At 41.7% G+C, this 25,795-nt stretch overlaps 1 protein-coding gene across 1 annotated transcript in view; it reads left to right on the top strand.

Annotated features, from left to right (window-relative positions):
* Nucleotides 1-25,795, top strand: part of LOC123021510 (cadherin-10-like) — a 90,174-nt gene that overhangs the window by 24,395 nt on the left and 39,984 nt on the right. The window contains exon 2 of the mRNA XM_044426268.1: nt 22,277-22,571. Coding sequence (XP_044282203.1) covers nt 22,277-22,571 — 295 coding nt within the window. The remainder of the gene's footprint in view (nt 1-22,276; nt 22,572-25,795) is intronic.

Here is a 25,795-nt window from a genome sequence, read left to right as displayed (position 1 = left end):
GCCTGCTTGCCTCCATTTTTGAGGCCTCATGGAGAATGGGTGAGGTTCCTAGGACTGGAGGGTGGCATCAGTGGTCCAATTTTCAAAAAGGGTAGTAGAAGGGACATGGGGAATCACAGACAAGTTAGCCTTATGCACATTGTAGGAAAGACAATGGAAATGCTCATAATAACAAGAGATCTTATAACCCTAGATAGGGAAGGGAGGTTGGCGGCCACGCAACACGGCTTCTGCAAAAACAGGTCCTGCCAGACAAACCTTGTGAAATTCTAAGATGATGTTTCGAGGTGGCTAGATGGAGGGGATGCAGTAGACGTGGTTTACCTGGATTTCAGCAAGGCCTTTGAGAAACTTCTGCATGATACCCTGGTTAGAGATTGAGTAGCTTTGGAATAGACCAACGCACTGTCTGATGGATTAGGGCATGGCTGACTGACCGAAAGCAGAGGGTAACTATTAGTGGAGAATCATAAAGATGGCTTCCAGTGACAAGTGGGGTCCCCCAGGGCTCTGACGTGGGGCCGATCCTGTTCAATCTTTTCATCAATGACATGGAAGAAGGGGTGACCAGTCTGATGATCAAATTCACAGATGATACTGAAATGGGGGCAGTGGCCACGAGTGAGGAACAGGTACTCCAGGTCCAGAAGGATCTGGACAGACTGTGGAAGTGGGAAGGAGACAACAGGATGGAGGTCAATGAGGATAAGTGCAAGGTCTTGCCCTTGAGGCACAGGAATGGGTGTGATAAATACAGGTTAGGGGACAAGTGGCTGGAGAGCAGCACTTGTGAAAGGGATCTTGGGGTACTGGTTGACTGCAGCCTAAACATAAGTCAGCAGTGTGATGCAGTGGTCAGGAGGGTGAATGCCACCCTTGGTTGCATATCCAGAAGCATGGCTTCTAGCTCGAGAGAGGTATTACTACTACCCTATATGACTCTGGTGCGCCCGCAACTGGAGTATTGTGTTCGGTTTTGGGCTTCACATTACAGGAAGGATATAGCCAGGTTAGAGTCAGTGCAGCATAGGATAACAAGGATGGTGGCCAGATTGCAGGGAAAGCCATATGAGGCAAGACTGAGGGAACTGGATCTTTTTCAGCCCGGAGAAGAGGAGACTCTGAGGAGATCTGTTGGTGACATATAGGTCTGTGAGGGGATGTCACATGGAGGTGGTGGAGAACTGTTCTCCCCTGCAGAAGTCAGGACGCACTCCAGTGGAGCCAAGCACAAGGAATGAAGTACTTCTTGGATGCCAGGAAGTACTTCCTGACAGTTAGGACCTCAAGGGCTTCCATGGAAGGTGGTTGAAGCCCTATCAGTGAGGATGTTCAAGGATAGGTACACATCTGCATGGTAGGCATGTCATGAACAGAAATGGCTGGAACCAGGGGTCAGACTAGATGGTCCAGGAGACCCCTTCTGACTTGCTCAGTTTCTATGTTTTTATGTTTGTATAATGACCATTTGTGCAACATTACAAGTTGCCAATGCTACAGTGGTGCAAAATTAATAATTTATGTTCTGGTACAGTGGCCAGTGTGCCCATACAATGTGTTCTCTCTCTCAATTCATCTTTCTGTTTCTTGCCTCTGTAATTTTCACCCTAATGAGACTATCATGTTGTTTTTAACAGTTTGTAAGAGATTTTTTGTGGGATGCTGACCCCCATTATCAGTTTTGCAAGCCTTCACTTTCCTTATGATATAGCGTTTAAAATTATTGATAGATGTAAGAACTTTTTCCACCACTTAGATAGCAAGGAAACACAAATATGAATTCTTTCCTGGACCCCCACATCAACTTGACTCAAAAAGAATGTCAAACTAAAGTAACATAAATGAGTGAGAATTCGGTCCATTAAGGGTGAGACTTTAAGTAACTCATTGGAATACAGTGTCAAATTCTTCATCACCAAATACTTTTAACACTGTTTTCAGTATAAGTCAGAGTAAGTGATTCTCATTACATATGAGTGAATGTTGGCACCACCTGGGTCTCAGATGTCATGGAAGGGATTATAAAAAAGATGCCCTGGAAACAGAAAAAACAGGAAAGAAAATCTTTCACAAGAGGTATAATGAAGGAGAAGATGTGGTCTATCTGGTAGAAAATACTTGTGTCTTTATCTGTTTTAAAGGCCATTTCATATATTACATGGAGATAACTATGTATTTATGTACTTATCTAGGCACAAAGTAGGAAGGGAACCCATGGCCTTTTGTCACACAGTGCCCAACTCTGTGTGATGGATATAGACTTTATTTTATCTTTAGGCGCTTCTGGTTAAGAGTGGTAGCAGTGCCACCAGACTTGGGGCTAGGAGTTGTCACTTGTGAGACTGGAGTCCACTGAAATCTGCATAGTTACAACTGCTTTCAAACTGTCTCCCCTTTTGTTCAACTTCTAGAGCCTCTGATGGAGGCAACAGTTTTCACAAGTGGTGCCTGCCTGAATTCTGCCTAGCTGCAATAGTGACAGCTGCTTCCTCAGATTCCCAGGGGGCTCATTTGGAGCTACCTGAACTGTGAAGAGGGCATCCAGGTACATGTAAAAACGTTTCCATGAATACATCAATGGGGAGTGCTATTGCCATAGATACCCAACTTTTTCTGATTTAACATCCATTTGTTGAACTAATCACTTGCAGTTTAAAATTGTTTGAAATCTCTTTCTCTCTTTCTCTCTCTCGTTGGTGGCACAGATCAGATCAATTGCCTTGTTCACATCTGATGTGCAAAATATATCAAATCAACCCATGGAGGATATCTGGCCTTGATGCCAGGATTGTTAGATAAGCTCCAGTATGCCTATGAACAGCAGTTCCTGGGAAACATGAGAAGGAAGATTCTAATGCACTCATGTTCAACCTATGGCTCTTCCATATACAGGGGGCAGCCATTGTGAACATAATGCTGAACTAGAAAGGCTTTTTGTCTGATCTCGAAGTGCCCTGGGCCTGGCTTTTCCACCATCCACTGGCTATGCACCTCTTGCTGGATGAGTGTACAGGATGAATGGAGGAAGGTGACAGCTCCTGGGACATACATGCAACTTCTTGTAGTTCCATTTTGCTAGATGGTCATCATAGGTGAACATGGAATTGAGACAGTATTTCCGATAACCAGTGAGAAAGTGTCTGAATGCAAGGCCTTCATCCCCGGTATTGTCAGTGCTTATAGGAAGATCAGGCCTTCACAGAAACCATTTGTGCCACTCTTGATCAGCATTAGAACATTCAAAAAGCTGTGCTCTATCAGATTAAGGGTTCCTCTCCTTCAAGCATCTGTCTCCAGACTCCAGACCTTAATTTCTTTGACCAGGTGTCCCAAACCCCAGGTTGCAGACTGGCACCGGCCCGTAGCCTGTTAAGAAGTAGGCTGCACAGCAGGAGGTAAGCAGTGAGTGAGCGAAGCTTCATCTGTATTTGCAGCTGCTCCCCAGCTCTAGCATCACTGCTGGGGGGCGGCTGCAAATACAGGTTATCATTAGGACCCTTTTGGGTCTTGAGCCCCCAGAGGAGGAGGAAACTGTGGCAGCAGTAGTGGCAGCAGAAGCAGCAATGCTGGTTGGCAAGTGGCATGGAGAAGCCGGAGGGGGCACTCCCACTGATTCTGCATTATGGTGAGTTGTATAATGATTTCATTGTATATTGCAATGTAATAATAATAGAAATAAAGTGCACAATAAATGTAATGTGTTTGAATCTTCCCAAAACCATCCCTGTCTTCCATGCAACCAATCTCTGGTGCCAAAAAGTTGGTGACCGCCACTGCAGACCGTCATTCTTATGGTTGCTGCTAGCTTGTATGCACCTGAGGCAGTGACCAAACCTAGTTCCACCATCTCTGAAATGTGTGCACATGGCATAAAACCCTTTCCTAGCACACTAGCCAGCCACAGGGCACTATGGAGTGACATCTCAAAACCTAGTCAGAGGCAGGAACAAGGCTTTTAAACAATATACTATATCCCCCTGTAGATAAGGAGGAACATGTTTCAGGATAACTAAATCTGAATTCTTGAACTTCAGGGAAACAGGGGAGTAGAATGAAGGCACCAGCACCCTCCAGTGAGTCCTTTCTCCTGCTCATTCTCTGGGCCGCAGTTTTACACATCATGACTGCATTCCCTTGCAGAGAAGAAATAATCAGCCTCAACCTTTACAGAAAGAAGCTTAGTCCGTATGACAAAAATCCAAACAATTTCCCAAAATGTGGCAAAAATGGAAGGAAGGAAGGAAGGAAGGAAGGAAGGAAGGAAGGAAGGAAGGAAGGAAGGAAGAAATTGATGTTTTAACAAATATTAGACTAATCTGAGCCAGGAAAAATTGAGACAGATTAAAAATAAATTAGGAAGCAGCTGAATTCTCTAGCAACTTTAGAGGTTTCCTTGTCAGAGCCATATTGAACATGTATGCAAGATCATGGAAAATTCTGCCTGATGTTACACACTTTTCATAAGTCACAACACTTAGAACAGTTTGCAGCTTCAGAACACTATGCAATATTGGACCAAATAATATTGTAAGGGAAAACCCAGATGAAGGGCTGAGCTATGTTCAGTATTTGCTGTAGGTGCAATCATGTTAATAAAGAAATGAGTAAGATAAACAAATATTTAACATATTCAATTTTATTCAGATACTTAGACTGGAATGTACAGTGCTGAGTGCTAAAGAATGGATCTTCAAGAGAGAAGAATTCATTGAAATAACAGTTTGCAAAATATCACAGACAGATATAAAAACATAACCACATCTTTATAGATGATCATTTTGGGAAACAAAATTGCTAAGTAAAACAGATGTCTTTTCCTTTCTCAGCTTGGCTGACATAAATCACAGATGCCCATTAGCCAAAAGAAGTGTGAACATTTTATTCTTAAGAAAGAAAACAAGAACTTCACCATTGCTTGTTGGTGTTTCACTTTGGGTTTTGCCAGTTTTATAGAAATGCATTGTGCATATCTGGCAGGGGGGGCAGTTATTTCTCTGGAAGTCTGCAGTCCAGCCAAGACTAATGATAAATAGAAATCAGTACTACTAGTTGTTGTTTTTTGTTTAGTTGCAAAGTCGTGCCCAATCCATCACGACCCCATGGAGATCTCCAGGCTCTCCTGCCCTCTACCATCACTTGGAGTCCACCCAAGCTCACACCCACCACCCCAGTGACTCCATCTAGCCACCTCAACCTCTGTCATCCCATTCTCCTTTTGCCGCCAACCATTCCCAGCATCATGGTCTTCTCCAGTGAGTTCCTTCTCATTAGGCAGTCAAAGTATTTGAGCTTCATCTTCAGGATCTGGCCTTCTAAAGAGCAGTCAGAGTTGATTTTCTTTAAGATTGACTGGTTTGATTTCTTTTCAGACCAAAGGACTCTCAAGAGTCTTCTCCAGCTCCACAATTCAAAGGCCTAAATTCTTCAGCGCTCAGCCTTCCTTATGGTCCAACTTTCACAACAATACATTACAACTGGGAAAACCATAGCTTTGACTATATGGACTTTTGTCAGCAGGGTGGTGTCTCTGCTTTTTAGTATGCTGTCTAGATTTGTCAAGAAGCAAGCATCTTTTAATTTCCTGGCCACAGTCACCATCTGCAGTGATCTTGGAGCCCAAGAAAATAAAATCTACCACTACCTCCATTTCTTCCCCATCTATTTGCCAGGAAGTGATAGGACCAGATGCCATTATCTTAGTTTTCTTAATGTGAAGTTTCAAGCCAATTTTTTCATGCTGTAGGTCTTCATAGGTCAACCTGGTCAACTTCAGCCTCTTCGGCATCAGCGGCTGGGGCATAGACTTGGACTACTGGGATATTGAATGGTTGGCCTTGGATTCAAACTGAGGTCATTCTCTCATTTTGGAGATTGTATCCAAGTACTGCTTTTCCTACTTTTTTATTGGCTATGATGGTTACTCCATTTCTTCTGAGGGATTTCTGTTCGCAGTAGTATATATGATGGTCATCAGAATTAAAACCATCAATTCCTGTCCATTTTAGTTCACTGATTCCTAAGATGTCAATGTTCAGTCTTGTCATCTCATGTTTGACCACATCCAGCTTGCCTTGATTCATAGATCTTACATTCCAGGTTCCTATGCAGTATTGTTCTTTACAGCATTGGACTTTCCTTTCACCACCAGATACATCCACAAATGAGTGTCCTTTCAGCTTTGACCCAGTTGCTTAATTCTTTCTGGCGCTATTAGTACTAGCCCTCTGCTTTTCCCCAGTAGCACATTGGACACCTTCTGACCTGAGGGGCTCATCTTCCGGCATCATAGCTTTTGGTACTGTCCTTGGGGTTTTCATGGCAAGGGTACTGGAGTGGATTGCCATTTCCTTCTCCAGTGGATCACCTTTTGTCAGAGCTGCCTGCTATGACCTGTCCATCTTAGGTGCCCCTGCATGGCATAGCTCATAGTCTCATTGTGCTATGCAGGCCCCTTCGCCACAACAAGTCAGCGATCCATGAAGGGGAGGAGTACTACCCCTAGTAAGCTAATAATCATCCTAATAAAGGGTCCTCAATATGTAGGTCAGCTCAACCAGGAACAAATACATTCTTTATTCTGGTATGATTCTCCTTTGAGAAAATCTTCTAGATCATCCCTCCAACTTGCTAAAACATTCCAGGAAATCCAAAGTCAGGAAATACCATTTTTAGGTCCAGTTGCCATGTCACATAAGAGTACGTGAATACAAAATACCACATTAGCTATTCAGAGCCAAATCTTTCATGTTTAAGGGTTCCATTTCCTACAATGTCTGACTGATAATATAAAATCTGTGGACCGACTCTTTTTTTTTATGTAATGTATCATGATTATTATGATTTCAGTAATGGAGGTCAGCTGCTACTTCTTTATTCTGATATTATCTGAAGCCTGCAGCTCCTATTCATTTAATGCACAGTCTCCGTACTGAGGCTGAGCTGAAGCAGTAGACCTCATGGCACAGCGTTTGTGGATAGTTCCAGAGTGGGGTTGGAAATGGTTGGACTGAGTCGTGAGTCCACTGCAACCCCTCTGGTGCCCCTCAGCTAGCCTGCCGTTCTCTTATCTGGTGGAGGATGCTGCCCATCAACAGTATTAAAGTGAAATTCACTGCTAATCCACTCAGTTTCTGACTATGAAGTGGAGGTGTCTTATACTTCAAGGGACAGGCTATAGCTCAGCAGAAGAAGCACATATTGACTGTTGTTGGGTTTATGTACTTATTATGCAAAATCTGAACTTGTGGATGTATGGGAAACCTACAGACCACTCTGCAAAGCCACTTGCAGGATAGGTGGGACCAATTATCACTTCATGGCTCTCTGCTTGTGTGTTAAAAACTCATTTATTCCCAGGGAGACTGCTTCCTCTCAAGGCCTCTCTTTCTTAATTGTCTCTTCTCTCCCTGCTACTTCCCTTCCTCCAAACTGGGAAAGGAAATGGGGACAGACGAGGAGGCAGAGAAAGCTGGCATCACAGTATTTGTGCTCCAACTTGCACATCTGATCTGTTTCAAAAATGTTAAGAAAAATGTTATTTTGTAAAGTTGCAAAAATGTGAAGAGAATGCAGGAATTAAGTAGCACATCCTTAAAGGGGAGAAAGGTGCAGAAGGAAAACACTAATTGGGTTCATAATGTATTGTCTACTATGGCCTTATGGAAAAGCATTATGAGATTGTGCTAAGGATAAACTAAGTAATGTCTGGAACTATGGATACAATTCCACTTCTAGGTAATTATGACATGGCAGTGTGTTATAGTGGTTAAGAGTGGTTAATGAAAGATAATGTGTAACCAAGTTATTTATATCATGCAACCATCTGATAACCCCCCATCTTCGATTAGTAATTTAACAAGATACTGTGATGAATTTGTATTTATATCAGTTAATATTTCTTTAATTGTTAAGGAATGAATGCATGAGAGAGAAAAATGTACAACAAAACAGAGAGGAATTTCCCAACATTTTAGAAAGGATTGCACTAAATCTGATAGGTCATGCTAAATCAAGGGCTTAATCAATTCTGAGCCACAGAAAAAGCTATTGTAAATCTGGGGTTTGAGTTCTAATCAGCATTGACAGCTGTTTAATTTTACACTAAATGCATATGTAAGATATAAAACTTGCTCATAGCATTTTTAGAGATGTACTTCAAGCCTACCTTCAAACCAGCATTGTTAGGCATAAAAGTCAATTTTACATATCTTGCCCAGAGTCAGTCCAATATATTTTGAAGCATGAAGTAAAAGATGGAGTTCCATTCATTCCATGAAAAGATGCCCATGGAACTAACAGTTGAATCTATTATGATGGGGCAACATTCTCCATCACTCCTGAAGGTAAAAGGCTAGTCAAGGGGTACAGGACACAACAGGTTGCATGACATGCACAGTTCCAATAGAGGAACTGTACAATAGCGGTAGATCTTCCAGTTGTGGGGTGGGGGCCAATTGGTGGCTCAGAAGGTGCCCCCAATATCTGCTGCATAAGGTGATCTCATAACTCTGTCTAATGATAGGAGCTGGCCTTGTCTTCCCCCTCCCCATTGGTGCTATTTTTTTCTCCAGACTTTCCTCCTGCTCTTCATTGTGCTGCCTTTTTGGTGCTAAGGAGGTGCCCTCAAAGGTGGTAGAACAGGATACAGAAGTGGGCAGAAAAAGATGGCAACATCAGCAATGTTTGTCCCAGTGCAGAAGGTCAAGAAGATCTTCAACCTGTGTCCAAAGCTCTTGTCCTGGTACCTAATGCACAGTGGAACTATGTATATGACTTAGATTTACTTCATTGTAAGCACATATGGCCCCAGTTTGGATCAAGGTCAGGGCACCTTAAGCGAGGAGGACTTAAGCTTTGCCCCAACTTGTTTTTAACTCCTAATTCAGCACAGACCCAGAGGAAGCAGAGTTAAAAACAGATTCCAGTAGACTTCTTTCTTTTAATTCCCTCCACCTCAGCTTATATTTTTGTGGGGGCTGCAGGGAGAGACTGGAATTTCACGCTAAAAACAAGTAGGAGAAAACCTGAACTGCCAGAGACCTTATTTCGAATTGAGGTTACATATGTTGTATCTCCATTGAAATGTGCTGAAAGGAACATTTATGTTTAGCCTTTGGCTCAGGCATGTTGGTAGGTTTAGGGCTCTGCCTATTTATTAGAAGAGTATCCCTGGAGTGTTTTAGTGGATACCTCGTGGGCCATTGTTCATGCCTCCTTACGTTCGCACTTCTCTTTCCATTTAGTCTACGCATGTGATACTGAAGCAGAATGACCTTTAGAAGACTAGAGATTTAAATATAGCATCCCTCAGGTCAAGGGTCCCTGCCCTTGCCCATCCACAGTTAGATCTATATGCTGCTTCTCAAGGGCATCTTCCTTCCCCTTTTAGCATTCTGCTTCTAACACTAGTAGAAGAGGGGCATCAACAGACCTTCAGCAATTTGAACTAGACATTGCAAGTAACACTTTCTTTTCACACTCCCTAGAAAGGGTGGAGAAAGTCTCTCTCTCTCTCTCTTTCTCTCTCTCTCTGTGATTGTTTTCCTCCTCATGTGATTGACTCTATTTGCAATGGTTAGTTGGTAGAAGAAACATAAGTCTCTGGTAAGAGTATGCCATATGTTAAGATAGTTTGATTTGCACATGACTTTGGGAAAACATTGTTTATATGAATTATAAATGGGATTACGTTCCAGTCTTCCCTCCATGCTACACATACCCTTTTAAACACCAACTTTTTTTCAATTTATAAATGCCAGTTTCTAAACATTGGTCATACTATAACACATCCCATCCTTGTGTCTTTCTGATGTTTTGAGCTGCAGTTTTCAACATTCTTGGCTATTGGCAATGCTGAATGAGGTTGTCAGAGCTTGAATTCCAAACTAGATAGAAAGCACCAGGTTGAGAAAAGCTATTCTAGACTAGGATTGCATTCACACAATAGGACAAGCAACCTTGCATGGTTATCATGATTCACAGTATGTTAGCATGATTTACCTGGCAGGCAAACAGTTTATACACTCTCATGGTTTTCATCCTCCCCACTTAGTCCTCCTGTTGTTGGCATGTATCCCACCAACCACTGCACCTGAAGTTCAATTCCAAGGTGCAATGCTCCTGCCTATGTCTCCTGCCTCTTCCTCACTGGTCTGCACATAGAGGGTAGATGGCTGGAGCCGCTCATGCAGGTGCCACTCTTTCAGGGGCTAATGGTAGATTCAGATGAAGACCATGGAAATGGGTGATCTGGGTTCAGACAACACGACAAGCCATAGCAGTATGAAGAAATCATAGTACATAGAAACCTTGTTTCTTATCATCATTTCTAAATGCCAGACTTAACATGCTGACATACCACAACTGGGCTCAGACAACATGACAGAACAACAATGATAAACCCCCCCCAACATTCACCATGGCTTGTCATGTTATCTGAACCCAACCTAGTCCAACCATCTCCCTTATCACCAATCAGGGCTTGACAGACGGCCTAGTAGCCCATGGTGGCCAGGCATTATCCTTTCCATTTTTGTGCAGGAAGTCCTGCTGAGAAAGATATGCTCCCAGTGCGAGCTGATGTCCACAGGAAAACTTCAGTCTGTCTTTCATCCCTTCCCTGATAAGACTGAAGGACTGTGCAAATGTCTGCACATTGTATGTGTGGAAACAAATGCACGAAGGAGTGATTAGGGTCACATTCACTCATGTCTGCTGAGGCACTTTAATGCCCTACACGTTTGGCATGAGTAATGAAATAGCCTCCATACTTCTGTGCACACATTCTGTTGCAAGTTAAGCACACATCGGCAGGAGGCAAAGCCAGCAGCCAGAATCTTGTTCCTCAGTTTAGACATTGTACCATATGGCCCACTTGGTTAGTCCGTGAGAGGTTCATTGGAACTATGACTTTGATTATGGAATGGTTAAAGTGGGTTTCACCTTCCAGTTCGCAACCTTATTGTGACAAGGGAGACATGGGTCTCATTGCTGTTGCTGTTGTTGTTGTTTGGAAGCTAATCTGAAAGCAATCAACTGTCACTGCTATTTTTCATAAACTGCCAGTGACCTGAATACAGACATCAATATTTAAGAAATGGCATGTCGACTGGGTATATGTGATATGAAAATGTGGGGCAGAAATTCGCCCACTATAGTAACTAGATGTGCAAGCTGACAGCAACACGGCCTACACTCTTGCAATTAAAAATGTAAATAAACTGGTTACAATTATATTTACCCATACATTTTGACATATGTAGTATGTTAGCTGCTACACATGCTCAAACAGGATGCTGCACTGGTAATAATGACATCTACCATCCATGTAGTCTGATCAAAATGTTTGAAGAGGTTCTTCATAGCATATGAAGCTGCCTTACAACAGTTCATTCTCAAGGTCTGGCTTAACAGTAGCTCTGACTGAAAGTCATATTCCAGAATCTCAGGACAAGGTCCTTCTGAGTGAGGTGGTATAAATAGGTGGCTTGCAATCACAGGGGATTGGACACAATGGCCTTCTTGGCCCCTTCCAACTTTACTGTTCTATCATTCTATGACTCTTAGATCCACTGTGGTGGGAAACATAACACCATGACCTCAAAGTGAGAACTTTTCAGCTAACCAAGGAGGAATCAGCTTCCAAAACCAGGTGCATTGAAACTACTGCTAGTTATAATCATTTTAGCCCTCGAAAGCATTCCCATCACTGCCCTTTCAGGAACTGTGTGTACTGCTTTGCCAAAAGTTATGATGAGACAGATGCTGAGGGCACCATCCTCCAGTAGCTAAGGCATTTATCTTAATCCTAACATGGGCAGTCTGGGGTAGGATTTGCATGTAGGATATAAGGGACATGCAACAAATGGGCAATTACTGCCTCTGGATGTGTCTCTGCATGTGGATGGCATGTAGCAATGGTATGGGGCAGATTTCTTGCTGCCACATTGGTGAGCAATGAAACCTCAGACCCTGAAGGCTATCCCAATTCTTCTAAAATAGAACACTTTCTTTGAGCACTAGATATGTAGAACAGAGAAACTCAGCCTTGTCAAAGTTCACCAAATCCCACTTCAGCTTATGTCCCTATTGTCCGATGAACGTTTTGGTTGGAATATGAAAGTTCATGTGTATTTTCATGTGCATTTCCTCAGTTGTGCAAGTTTGAGATATGCACATGTTTCTTTCACTTGATTAAAGTGTGTCTGTGTGCATTTTTCAAAAAGATATAAAGTTGAAACTCAGTGGTGGAAGCACATACATATTTTGAGTGCTGTTTTATGGATCATGTCCTACTGTAAGGTGAGTAATGTATGGACTTCAGCTACAAATTGTGTTTGTCCATGTCCATTTTGGGAAGAACTGGATTCACTCTGATGAAAAGTAGACTGAAAGAAATGTCTCATATATTCTCATTAACCTCCACACCTCCTACCCAAGGGTGGGAAATAAGAGAGTTATTTTCTTGTGCATAGTAGTACCTGCTCACACTTTTGGAAATAAGCAACTGATATGCATAACGGGAAAGTACTAGCATAAGCTCAGTTGATAAGAGAATAACCAGTGGAAATAGGGCTTCCGGTGTTGCTATCTCCTAAAACAGGTGTTTACTTCAAAATATGGCACCTGCTATAAAATACTGGGACAAGTGCAAGAGGTATGAATATCAGAAAGAAGCAGTCAATCTCTCTGTGCGTAAAGATAACAGACTTCAACCTTTCATCCAAATCTACATTTAGGGATCTTCATTTTTTACCATATAGTTGTATAGTGGCAGGGCTGCTTAACCCACCTTAGGTCAAAGCACAATTCAGCCTGGATCTGGACCAATAGCTGGATGTTTATTTCATGTATTCATTATTGATGCTTATACCTTATCTTTCTCCCTTAATGTTCTTAGAATGGAATTGATTTTGATGGATTCTAAGTGAGGTAATAGGGTTGATGCTGATGATACAAATGGATGTGGCTTTTACTAATGTTTCTCTATTCTTAATTGAGGGGGGACCCTTTTGCCACAATGTAAAATCTGCTTTGAAACAAACATGTTGTGGTTGCTTGGTTCATTCTAAAACATTATTATAGGGACTTCTGATATATATCTACTATAAGGTTGATAGATTTCCTTAGGCATGCTATCCAGAATGCATTTTATTGTCTGCAAAGAACTAGCAGACTGCTTACACATACAAAAAGTTCTTGCTGCTGTTAACATTTTAATATAAAGAAATCAGTATGCAAATATGGTCATCAGGAACATAACCATGTGGCTGCTTATTTGCACCAGAAGTAACAAAGGCCCAGATTATTTTCAGGAACTTGATGCACATAAAATGAGAGCTGCATTTATATCATCTCTGTATTTATTCAGTGTATTTTAATGCATTTACTTGAATCAGTATCAATAACAGGAGATTCGGGGCACCATCCAGTGTGATTGCCCACAGCCCTCCCAAATCAGAGGATTATGGGCATAAAGTGGAAGGTGGGAGGAGTTTGAGGGGGAGGATTGTCTCAACACTGCCCTCACCCTGTGGAACACCTAAATAGCTAATTCTGCCTGTCGGAGTGGACTTCCCTCCTTGGAAGGTGGAGAAGCTGAGAAACTTCCAGGATTCTACCCACCCTGCCTCAGCTACAAAGATGATCTTCAGGGCCCACCAGGTACAGAAATAACCATGGCAGCTGTGAGGCAGAGGGAATCCCTCAGAGGTCAAAGTCTCCAAACCAACATCAGAGTGTTTTTCTGACGTTGCAGCCATAACTTGGACCCATCCTATGCCCCACCTCCACTCCAGTCATTGTCAGGAGTCCATGTGATTGTGTCTTGTATTAGACAAGATCACCATGATTTCAGGAACGTAAGGTTTAGAAAATCCCAGTACATGACAACCTCTTCCAAGATACCCAGCTCTCCTGGATACACCTCCAGCCTGGGGGGTTGCCTAGGGAAGGGAATAGCACTGAGTATATTTTGTTGTCACCCTTAATAAGTAGCATTGTGTATTAATAGTGTATGCCAGCCAATAGAGTTCCTACGCAAGCCTCAAGACAAAAAACAAACTTCACACAAAGTTCTAAGTGCCTCTGAGCTTTGCCTTTGGACAGAATATTTATTTATTTAAAACATTTGTATGCTGCCCAGTTGTGCCACAGCACCTCTGAGGGCTCACAGCTATGAGATAAAAACACAATAAAAACATAATAAAAACCAAAACATATTAAAACAATGATAAAATACAGCAAAACATACAAAACAAAGGTCTATGGCAATTTGTTATTAAAATGTTTGGTTTTTTTAAAGGAAGGTCTTTGCCTGGTGCCCAAAAGAAAGTAAGGAAGGCACCAGGTGGATCTCCTTGGAGAGAGCATTCCAAATATAGGGAGCAGCTGCAGAAAAAGCGCTCATCCTAGTGGCCATCCCTGTCGCCTCCTTAGGGGATGGTTCACACAGGAGGGCCCCCGGGGTGGATCTCAAAGGCTGGGTACAGGCACATACAGGTTCAGGATAGCCAGGGCCTAAGTCATTTAGGGCTTTATATCTCAACATAAACTCCTTGAATTGGGCCTGGGCCACAATTGGTAACCAGTGAAGGTCTTTCAGTATAGGTGTTATGTGGGCCACCGTCAGAAGTGAAAAACAAGCTAGAGAGAAGTTGATCGATGTGTAAAGGACTAAGAACATTTCTCAAAGTGGGTCTGCAAAACTGTCACCAGATTTTCTGTCCAAATGAAATGAAATTTGCAACAATTTTGGAAGACCTTCCTAAAATACAAAATATTTGAGAGGGAAGCTGAAAGTGTTTGGAATGAATAGCAAGATTTATCTGCAAGTTTTTCACATCTCTGTTTTCCATATTATGCAATTAGAAAAACAGAGATACTGTGAAAATGTTGAACCATTGCTTCATATTCTACCAGGACAGAAACTGTGGCACTGTTTGTGATTCTGCATTATATCTGGCTTAGGGTGGCTTTACACTACTATTGTACAGATGGTTTGGGGGCAATGCACACAATCTGCTTCCTATACAAATCTGTATGTGGGGTGTTACATTGTGAGAAAGTGGCTAAAACATGAAACTGTAATAATGCCTTTCTGTACTTAGGGCTATGTTCATGGTCACTGAAGGTATTTGTAGAGCTCAACAGGCCATTGTGAAAGATACTGAAGAAACAGAAATACAATTCCTAAAATTTTATAGAAGTTGGGGTGGGGGGTAGGTCTACAATATTCGAAGAATGGCAGGTCTTTCGTGCCACAGTAAAATAATATTAAACAGGAATGCAATTCTAAAACAATAGAAAAGTTTCATCCTGGCCAAGAAGAGACCCAAACAAACATGCAATAAAACACTTCCATCCTTTCCCTTTCCCTTTCCCATTCCCTCTCCCTCCTTAATGAAATGAAATGTAGTAATTGGATGGTGGAAGTTGGAAAACTGGAATTGGTATTGTGTAATAGATGGATAAAAAGGAAGCTGAAGATGCTAGGTAGTACAGGATGAGGATGATGAGTAGGATGTGGTATTGTGGTTTAGGCAAAAGAAGAGAGTGTAAGGTAGTGGAGGGTTGGAGTGGGAGATTGAAAGGTTTTTGTTTTTTTATTCTAGCAGGCAGACAGCTTCTTTGTTGCCCATCCTATTGGAACAGTTGTTGGATTCTCTCTCATAATGGGTGAGTGTGTAGGTGCTTCAATCCCAGTTATTTCAAGTAGGGTGTGATATGGCATTGGGGGTTCATCAGGCCAGCATTGGAGAGGAGATAGATGTCTTATTACTATACTCTCCTTTGCACCTTTCCACAGCCGGAAAATTCCTGGCGACCATGCCAGTCTGCCCTCAGGCCTTGTGGTGCTTTTGCTTAAGACCAAGCCAGCCCACAATAAAGCCCCACTGATCCATGATCTAACAGTGGAACAGGGGGCTGACCTGGTGTCCATAACCAAGACCTTGGTAGATGGGACTGAGGGAGTTTCTGTGTCTCAGCTTTGTCCACCTGGATACTTGGTGCAACACCAACATCATCCTGAGGGCCAGGGAGGGTGTGTGACTATCATCTATTGTGATTCCATCTCCCTCTCAAGGATTCCTGTCCACTGAAGTGTGGGCCTGGAGACTCTGTGTTGGGCAATTGAGACAAGTTAGGGATCCTGGTGGTGTGCCATCCATCCTGCAGCCCAGCAGTCTCCCTGTTTGAGCTGAAAGAGATCATCTCTGACCTGGTGTTGAGGATCTCCAGGATAGTAGTCCTGGGCAACCTCAACTAGCATGCAGAAGCTGCCTTACCCGGGATGGCTCAGAAGGTCATGACACCCATGACAACCATGCGGCTGTCTCAACATGTCACTGAACCAACACATATAAGAGGTCACAATCTACACCTGACTTTCTCAACTGGGCAGGATGATGTTGACCTGAAAATTGGAGGGCTAGCATCTACCTTCTTGTCATGGTCAGATCACTTCCTCCTGCGGGTTCAACTAATGGCCCCTTTCTCCCTGTGCAAGACTGGGGGACCCAATAAGTTGGTCTGCCCCAATGAATCCAAATGGTTTCCAGATGACTCTGGGGGATTCTCCCACTGGCATGGTAGGTGCTTCTGTTGACACTCAAGTCACCCTGTGGAATACTGAGATAAACTGGGCAACTGACATGATCATCCCCAAGTGCCCTCTCTCCTCTCACAGAGTCCAACTGGTTCCTTGGTAGATGCCAGAGCTGAGGGTCATAAAGCAAGAAGGAAGACAGCTAGAGCTCAAGTGGAGAAGAATGTGAAATGAATCTGACCAAATATGGCTTAGTGCTCATTATCAAACCTATTCTGTGGCGGTGAAGGCAGTGAAGAATACTTTATTGCTGCCAGCATTGTGTACCCTCAAGTCACCAGGTGGTTCATTGCCTAATGATGGTTGTAAAGGTTTTATGTTAGTGCCAGTGCCATTTTATGAATTTATGCTAAATATTTGATATTAGGTAATTAATTGGTTTAATGTCCCTTTTAGTTTTGATCTTATGCTATGATATTTTATTTATTTATTTATTTAGAAACATAGAAACGAAGCGAGTCAGAAGGGACCTCCTGGGCCATCTAGTCTGACCCCTGGCTCCAGCTGGCTCCACTCACGTCATGCCTACCATGGGCATGTCTAGCCTTATTTGATTGTATTCATATTTTTGTCCTACTTAATTTTAGTGCTTATTGTATTTATTGATTTTATTGTCTTATATCTCTTATCATAAATTGTAAATTTTATTATATTGTTGAACTCATTTTTATGGGCCACCCAGATAGCCTTATGGCTAATAGAGCAGCATATAAACTGAATAAATAAATAAAACATCTGAGGTGGAGCCAGACAGGGATAATATTGCGGGTTTAAAACAGTTAAAACAGAATTTTAAAAATAAAATGTAAGTTCTTAATTTTTTTCTGTTAAACTATCAAAGGTAAAAGGTTAGATTCTGATACACCTATATAATTACTAAACTAGATATTTTCCCTGTCTAGGAAACCCTAAATTACATTCCTATTAAGGCTGAGTTAGTCAGAGGTGGGGCAGGGAAGCAGGAGCATGAGAGCCATTCATTATTGAAACCAACATGATTTGATTGAAGAATTATTACTTAATAAATTTGTTCCTCTGTCATTTGACTTTTAACTATTTTAATGTAATTAAAGTAACAATGACATATACATGGAATATCCTTGAATTTAGAATAAGATGACACAGATATTAGAACAAATTGCATGAGGATCTAAGAATATAAGTTCTGAGCCAATGGATTCGGGTATGAACTCACAGGTTAGGCTTGGGCAAGCCACCATAATATCAGAATCAATGTGCCATCATCAGAATGGGATTAGTAACAGTGGAAAAAACTTACAGAGTTGAGATCAGCATGTAAAGTCTTTTGAAAGCTTTAGACCATTAATTTTTTGACAAGCAAGTATTAAACTATAGTTCTGTAGAAGTATAGTTTATTCTTTAAACTGGCTAGTTCAATGGAAGTCAGAAGGCCACAGAAGAAAAGTATACAACTTGGTAACCAGGACGTGAAACTGGTTTACAAATTAATCCAAAATTCCATTTTCTAAGCATGTATGCTAATGCCAAGTGATGCAATGCCAAATAGTGTATGGTGGCCTGGAAAATGCAATTTCTTTTTGTACAGAATTAAGAGGAATGGCATTATATTGGTCCGTATAATCCACCGGTCCCTTTAGAAGCTAGAATAGTAACTCTACTCAGGTTTCAGGGAGAGGTCATTCACAACCCCTCTGAGTTCTGGTCAGGAGTGATGCAAAAGAATGAACTTGGGAACTTTGATGTTTTATTTATTTCTAAGATTTATTAGTCCTTCTATAGCTAATATCCTTCAATAAAACCCAAATAAGGTTCAAATCTTGTTGGAGCAAAACCAAGGCAGAGTAATAAAACAATAAATTGAAATCAGAAATCAATTAAGAGCAGTAGAGGCAAAAATGACAGGCATCACAAAATGTATCACAGAAATAAAGCCATTGTAAATTAAGCCACAAGAGCTTGCAGAAGTAGCTCTCCCCCACATATTTTATTGGATTACAGCCTGCAATTAAAACAGGTTAAATTGAAATTGTGCTCAAAATACTCAACACAATGAAGGCACAAAATATTTTTATTGTGGCACCAAAGTTATTAAAACATTCATCTGCAAGCATCTTGAACAATTTCCAATTTTCCAATTTATAACCTGCCTTTTTCCTACAAAGGGCTCAAGGCAGCTTACATCATTCTCCTCCTCCATCTTATCCCCACAACAACCCTGTGAGGTAGGTTGGGCTGAGAATCTGTGACTGGCCCAAAGTCACCCAGTTGGCTCCATGGCCGAGCGGGACTCAAACCCAGATCGTCTGAGTCCCAGTCCCGTGCTCTTAACCACTACACCACACTGAACACTGTGGACATAATCTACCTAGACTTCAGCAAAGCTTTCAACTTAGTGCCACACGACATTCTGATAAGGAAATTTGCAAAGACTGGACTAGGGGGATCCAAACTTGGCTGATACATCGGTCACAAAGAGTGCTCATCAATGGCATCTTCTCAAATTGGATGGAGATAACTAGTGGGGTACCACAAGGTTCAGTCCTGGGCCCAGTGCTCTTCAACATCTCTATTAATGATTTAGATGAGGAAGTACAAGGAAAGACAATCAGATTTGCAGATGATACAGAACTGGTTGGAATAGCAAACACCCTAGAAGACAGAATGAAGATTCAGGGCGATCTTGATGAACACTGGGCTGAAATCAACAGAATGAAATTCAATAAGGACAAGTGCCAAGTCCTCCACCTAGGGAAAAAAAACCAAGGTGTGGATACAATATGGGGAATATGTGGTTCAACAGAACTGAAAAAGAAAAAGATCTTGGAGTAATTGTGGACAATAGGCTAAACATGAGCCCACAATGCGATGCAGCTGCCAGAAGGGCAAATGCTCTTTTGGGATGCATTAACGGAAGTATTAGTGATAAATCACAAAAAGTAGTAGTTCCTTTATACTCCTCACTAGTCAGACCTCACCTGGAATACTGTGTCCAGTTCCGGGCACCAAGATTTAAGAAAGATACAGCAGCAACAACAAAATGATCCAGGGTTTGGAAACACTGCCCCATGAGGAGAGACTGAAGGAACTTGGCATGTTCAACCTTGAGAAGAGAAGGCTGAGGGGAAACATGATATCCCTCTATTCCTCAAAGGCTGTGACAAAGAGGAAGGTCAAGATCTTTTCTTACTACTGTGTTTCCCCAAAAATAAGACATAGTACTATTTTTGATACTTGCTAAATTATAAGACCTACCCCAAAATTAAGATCTACCTGTGCTTATTCCCAGGGCCAGTGGGGAACATAAAGAGCCTTTTTAAACTTTATTTTTAACTTAACTTTAACTTAATGCACTGTGTGGAGGAGACATACTTATACAGCTCTGCTCCCTCTGCTCCCTATGAAGGGAGCAGAGCCACATAAGCCGATGCTTCCTCTATAGCGCCAGCTCCTGTCACAGGCGGAGTGATACCAAATGTACATATATTCATGCTGTTGTACATGAATAAGTGTGGATTGTTGTACACATTAAAAATAAAATGAAAAATAAGACCTACCCCAAAAATAAGACCTAGTGTGTTTTTGTGAGCCAAAAAAAGTAAAAAATAAAAAATATGACAGCATCTTATTTTCGGGGAAACACGGTAATGCCAGAAAGTAGGACATGGAATAATCAGTTCAAGTTGTGACAACCCAGATACAGGCTGGGCATCAGGAAAAGCTCCCTCACTGACAGAGCAATACAACTGTGGAACCAGCTCCCTAAGGAGGTGGTGGGCTCTCCCGCACTAGAGACATTCAAAAAGAGACTGGACAGCCATCCGAGCGGGATGGTGTAACTTGATGTCCTGCAACAGCAGGGGATTGGACTTCCTTCATGGCCTTCATGGCCTCATCCAACTTTTCTATTCTATGATTCTATTAAATTAAGACAAATCTGCACTTGCTAGCTGCATGAGTATTCAGACACTTTTGTATCACAGACCTAAATAAGCTCTGTGGCAACTCACTGCCCCACATACTATAGGTAGTAGAACCCACCTTTGTGAAATTGCAATGCTTCATGAGGTCAAATTAAATATGCTTGTTTCTGGAAGGTCCCCGAGTTTGTTGGAGAGTATTTCTAAACAGACAGCATTATGCATTATGAAGATCAAGGAGCTATCAGAATAACTCTGGGATAAAGTTGGTCAGAAGCACCAATAAGGGTACAGTTGTACTGTAAAAGAAGCGTCCTAAACAATGAACATCCCCTGGAACACTTTTAAATCCATCATTACAAAATGGAAAGAAGATGATTGAACTGAAACTCTGCTTAGAGAAGGAAATCCTGCAAATTCAGTGGCAGGCATTAGGAGGGGATAATCCTCTAAAGGATACCTATCACTCAGATGTTCCACAAAGCTTCTGGGCTTTATGGAAGAGTGATGGGACGAAAACCATTGTGGAAAGAAACCCCTGGTAGAGACTTACCCAAGAAATCCTGCAACTGTAACTGCGGTAAAGGGTGCTTCTTGCACCTTGAGTTTGTGTATATCAAAGGAGTAGTGAAGCCAATGTATTTTACAGCTTTACATGTAGTCTACAATTTTAGGATTGGTGGGGTTTTAATGTTTGCAAACCACCCAGAGAGCCCTCTGGGCTATTGGGATGGGATATAAATGCAAGCAAGCAAGCAGCTCAGGGGATGAATACTTCTGCAAAGAACCGCATAACAAAGGATATATATTGGATATATAGAAGATTGCAAGGCCTGAAAGAATACAATTGTCTTTGCCCACTGCTGAAAAATAAACGAAGTAGGCACCAGGCAAAGCTCTGGGAAGGATAGTCAATCACTGGAGCTGGTAATGGAACTATGGAAAAGGTCCACTCTGAGCGGGCCCTACCCACTAAACCTCAGCCAGGAAGGACATTTGGAGAGTGATTGATGCCTGTCTTGTGGCTTAAGTAATACTGTATAATCCATCTCTAATAAGCTTGAAAGTGTTAGTTTTATGAATCACCGGCGCACTTAAGATTTTAGGAGAGAGAGCACTTGGTACATGAGAGCAACCCTATGGTCATGGGGAAAATACCCTAGGAAGAGGAAAATCCCCCAGAAATACCCTAGGAAGGGTGCAGGGTTCCTGCCTAGTGAATTTATGTACTCATTTACTTTTTTGGAAGATGTAATAAATCTCAAAATTGTGCAACACCAGCACTGGTTACTCAGATTTCTTTAATTATCATGTATTCTGCCATGTCCTTCATCTGCTTAGAGAATTTACAACTAACAGAGCAGGTTGTGAATGTTTAATGGAATCTTTTTTGAGGAAAGAAAAGGTCAGCATTAACATAAAATTCTTCCTTAAGATGGGTGGCACAAATGTTCGGCAGCACAGAACAGGTGTTGGAGGAAAAACTAAAATCTGCCATGGGAGTTGAGCTCCAAAGATTATTTTGTTCATTAGAGGTACTGGGGAATGACAGACTGAATGCCACACGCACACGCACACACACACAGAGTGTATCAAACAGGTGTAACCTGAAAGGAAGTTTGGACTGTGAATGCATAATTTGTTGGAAGTAGTGTGTGTGCTTGCTGTCTTCCAAAGGACTGCAGAGCGTTCGTTTTGTTTTGTTTTTGCTTTTTATTTAAAAAAAAACCCAAAACCAGAAACTTCATTTCTTCCTCTTTTTCTTTCCCAGCTTCACTCTGACCAGGACAAAGGAGATGGGTCCCTCAAGTACATTTTGTCAGGAGATGGGGCTGGTACTCTCTTTGTAATTGATGAGAGAACAGGTGACATTCATGCCACAAGAAGAATTGACCGAGAAGAGAAAGCTTTCTACACCCTACGTGCCCAAGCTATTAACAGAAGAACACTCCGACCTGTGGAGCCTGAATCAGAGTTTGTCATCAAAATCCATGACATCAATGACAACGAACCCACATTTCCAGAAGAAGTTTATATCGCAACTGTTCCTGAAATGTCAGTGGTTGGTAAGCATCTGCATCAGATATGATGAACTGTCTGCAAACATGATAGGCTACAGTTCCATTATTATGTATGCACGTAGTCTGGGTAGGGATGGGGGAATCAAGTTCCAGGAAGGCAGGAGATGCTCTGACCTACGTGCACTGATATGTCAGCCTGTCAGCCTGGAGAAAACCCCAGCTGGCTTCAGGTTTGGTGTGTGCATTGAATAAAACCACATGGCAGAGCTTTTCCTATCTTAATTTCAAAATATGTAAAGGGAAGACTTGTGCATTTGAATGCTGCCTCATCAAAACACCCTTCTCTTTAGATAGAAAAACGTAGTACATCATGACCCTGATCTCTTCAATGATCAGCTGCTTTTTTGGTTTACAGTGAAGTATTTTAGCACAGGACCATCCAAAAACAGACTGCAAAGGTGGAGCACTATCCTTCACTTGTGTTTTTTGCATGCACGTGCACGCGCACACACACACACGCACACAGATTAAATCTCCAGCTTGCTTGCAGGTCAGTTTCATTCATCAAAAGTTTAATTAAATTACACAAGTCAGAATATCTGTGGGAGAAGCCAAAGTTTTGCAGAAGATTCAACTGAAGATTAGAAGAAGATGGAAGGTGGGGAGAAAGCAGATGGTTCAAGAGAACATGGACATTCGGGTTGCAGGACTTTACCAGAAATTACCATCCTGATTGGTTGGAGTTGGGGAAGAGAAATAATTAATATGGAGATATAAAAGCCTCAGGTAGAAAGAGAAAAAGGAAGTGAGAAAAACGAGGTGAAGAAGAAACTTAGAGGAAAGAGTGAGATCTGCTGAAGCAGGAGAACATGTTAAAATAGGAATGCATGAATGAAGAGAAAGCTACTGCACTGGCAAGTTACTGATTTTCAGGCAACTTTCACTCTTCTCTCTACTGATTGTCTGATTCAGAATTTGCATGAATGCATTTGTGCAAAGCCATTCTCCCAAATATATAGTTATAGCTTTACTGCTAACTAGTGATTGGTTTGTACTCTGCGATGATCAAGAAGAGATGCTGTCCTTCCTCTTTATGACACCTCCTCAAGTACTTCTGGAGTGTTATCATTATCTCCCTCAATCTTCTCTTCTCCAGGCTAAACATGCCCAGTTCTTTCAATTTTCCTCCACAGGTATTTTTTTCCAGTCCCTGCATCATCCCCATTCCCCTCCTCTGAACCCTTTCCAGCTTTTCTGCATCTTACTTAAACTGTGGTGCCCAGAACTGGACATAGTACTCCAGGTGAGGCCTAAACCATGCTGAATAAAGGGGAAGTAGTGCATCATGGGATTTGGAAGAGATACTTCTATTAATGTAGCATAAAATAGCATTTGTCCTTTCTGCAGCCAAATCACATTGTTGACTCAGCTTGTGATCTACAAAAATTCCTGAATGCTTCTCACTTGCAGTATTGTTTAGCTGAGGGTTCCCCATCTTGTAACAATGCATGTCGTTTCTTTTTCTTAGGTGCAGAAGCTGGCATTTGTCCCTACTGAATTTCATTCTGAATCTTCTTTCTGTCTTTCTAGAGTATTAGCTATCACACCCAGTTTTATGTTATCTGCAAATCTGATAATTTTTCCTTGAACTTCTTTGTCCAAGTTATTAATGAAAATGCTGCAAAGCATTGAGCCCAGGACTGAACCCTGCAGTACCTCATTTGTTACCTCCCCAGTTTGAGAAGCACTCTTTGAGTCCACTTCTGTAGTCAACTGTGGATCCACCTGATCGTGGTCCCATCTAGCGCACATTTTGCTAGTTTGCTAATTAGGACATCATGGGGCACTTTGTTGAAGGCTTTGCTAAAATCAAGATATATGTCCAACTGCATTTGCACAGTCCATCAGTGAGGTCACCCAATTTTAAAAAAAAATGAAATCAGATTAGTCTGGCAGGATTTGTTCTTGAGAAATCCATGATGACTTCTAGTAATCACTGCATTGTTTTCAAGGTGTTTGCAGACTGACTGCTTTATCACCTCTTCCAGACTTTTTCAGAGACTGATGTCAGACTGATTGGTTCATAATTCCCAGGTTCAGTTTGGTTTGGTTCAGTTCTGTTCTTTTTCCCTTTCTTGAAGATTAGGCCTTCTCCAGTCATATGACACTTCTCCTGTCATCCATGATTTCTCAAAGATAATAGGAAATGGTTCTGCAAGTTTTTCCACCAATTCCATAATGACTCTAGGATGGAGTTTATTGGGCCCTGGAGATCTGAACACATTCAACCCAATTAGATGATCCTTGCCAATTTGCCAATCTTGAGCTGCCATCCTTCTGCATCAGCTTGTACTTCCCCTTCTTCAGGAAGCTGATAAATCTTCTTTTGGGAGAAGACTGAGCCAAAGGAAGAATTGAGCACTTCTGCCTTTTCTTTGTCATCTGTTATTATTTTGCCATCCACACTGAGTAGCTGAATTCCTGTTTCTTTCCTCTGAAGAAAGAACATATCTGATGAAGGCTTTGTTGTTGCTTTTTAAATCCCTTGCCAGCCTCAGTTCATTCCTAGCTTTAGCCTTCCTGACATTGTCATTGATGACTTAATGTTTACCATTTCAAGAGAAACAATGAAACCTGCTGAGAAATTTGTGAAATATTAAATATGAGATGGCTCAATTTCATAAAGGAAGCAACAGGCCAGAGTTTGCAAGAGTTAACCAAGGCTGTCAAAGACGTTTTAGAAGACATTCATTCACAGGTTCACGATAAATTGGAGAGGACTCAACGGCACAGAACAATAACTCTTCCACAATGTGCCTTCTTCCACATGTTTTAGACTACAAATCCTATCTGCCCCAGATATTATGGATAATGGTAATGGATGATGAAAATTGTAGTACAAAAAACTGGAGGGTACTAAGTTGGTGAAGGCAGCTGTAAGGTGTTACGCCAAGCTGAATGATAGCAACACACAAAACTATATGGTGAGTGTCATGGTGGATTAGTAACTTGAGTCTGAGTGTTTTCCTGTTTGTTAGATATATCTGAAAAGATGACTTTTAATTTTAATCTATTCAGATAGGAGTTTTAAAAATATGTACTTCATAATATATTCAGTCCCATAATTATGGGATCTTATCAGAGATTGGTGATATTGCCACAACAAAATTAATAACAAACAATGGGCAGGTTTGGATGACACAATCATCCACACTTTGGCATAAGCCATGCCATCTGGGTCAATTGCTGGGGCCCCACAGCAAGCCTGA

Source organism: Varanus komodoensis, unplaced genomic scaffold (assembly GCF_004798865.1).
Source record: "Varanus komodoensis strain SLA01 unplaced genomic scaffold, ASM479886v1 scaffold17, whole genome shotgun sequence".
Taxonomy (NCBI): domain Eukaryota; kingdom Metazoa; phylum Chordata; class Lepidosauria; order Squamata; family Varanidae; genus Varanus; species Varanus komodoensis.
This window is presented reverse-complemented; position numbering and strand designations above follow the sequence as displayed.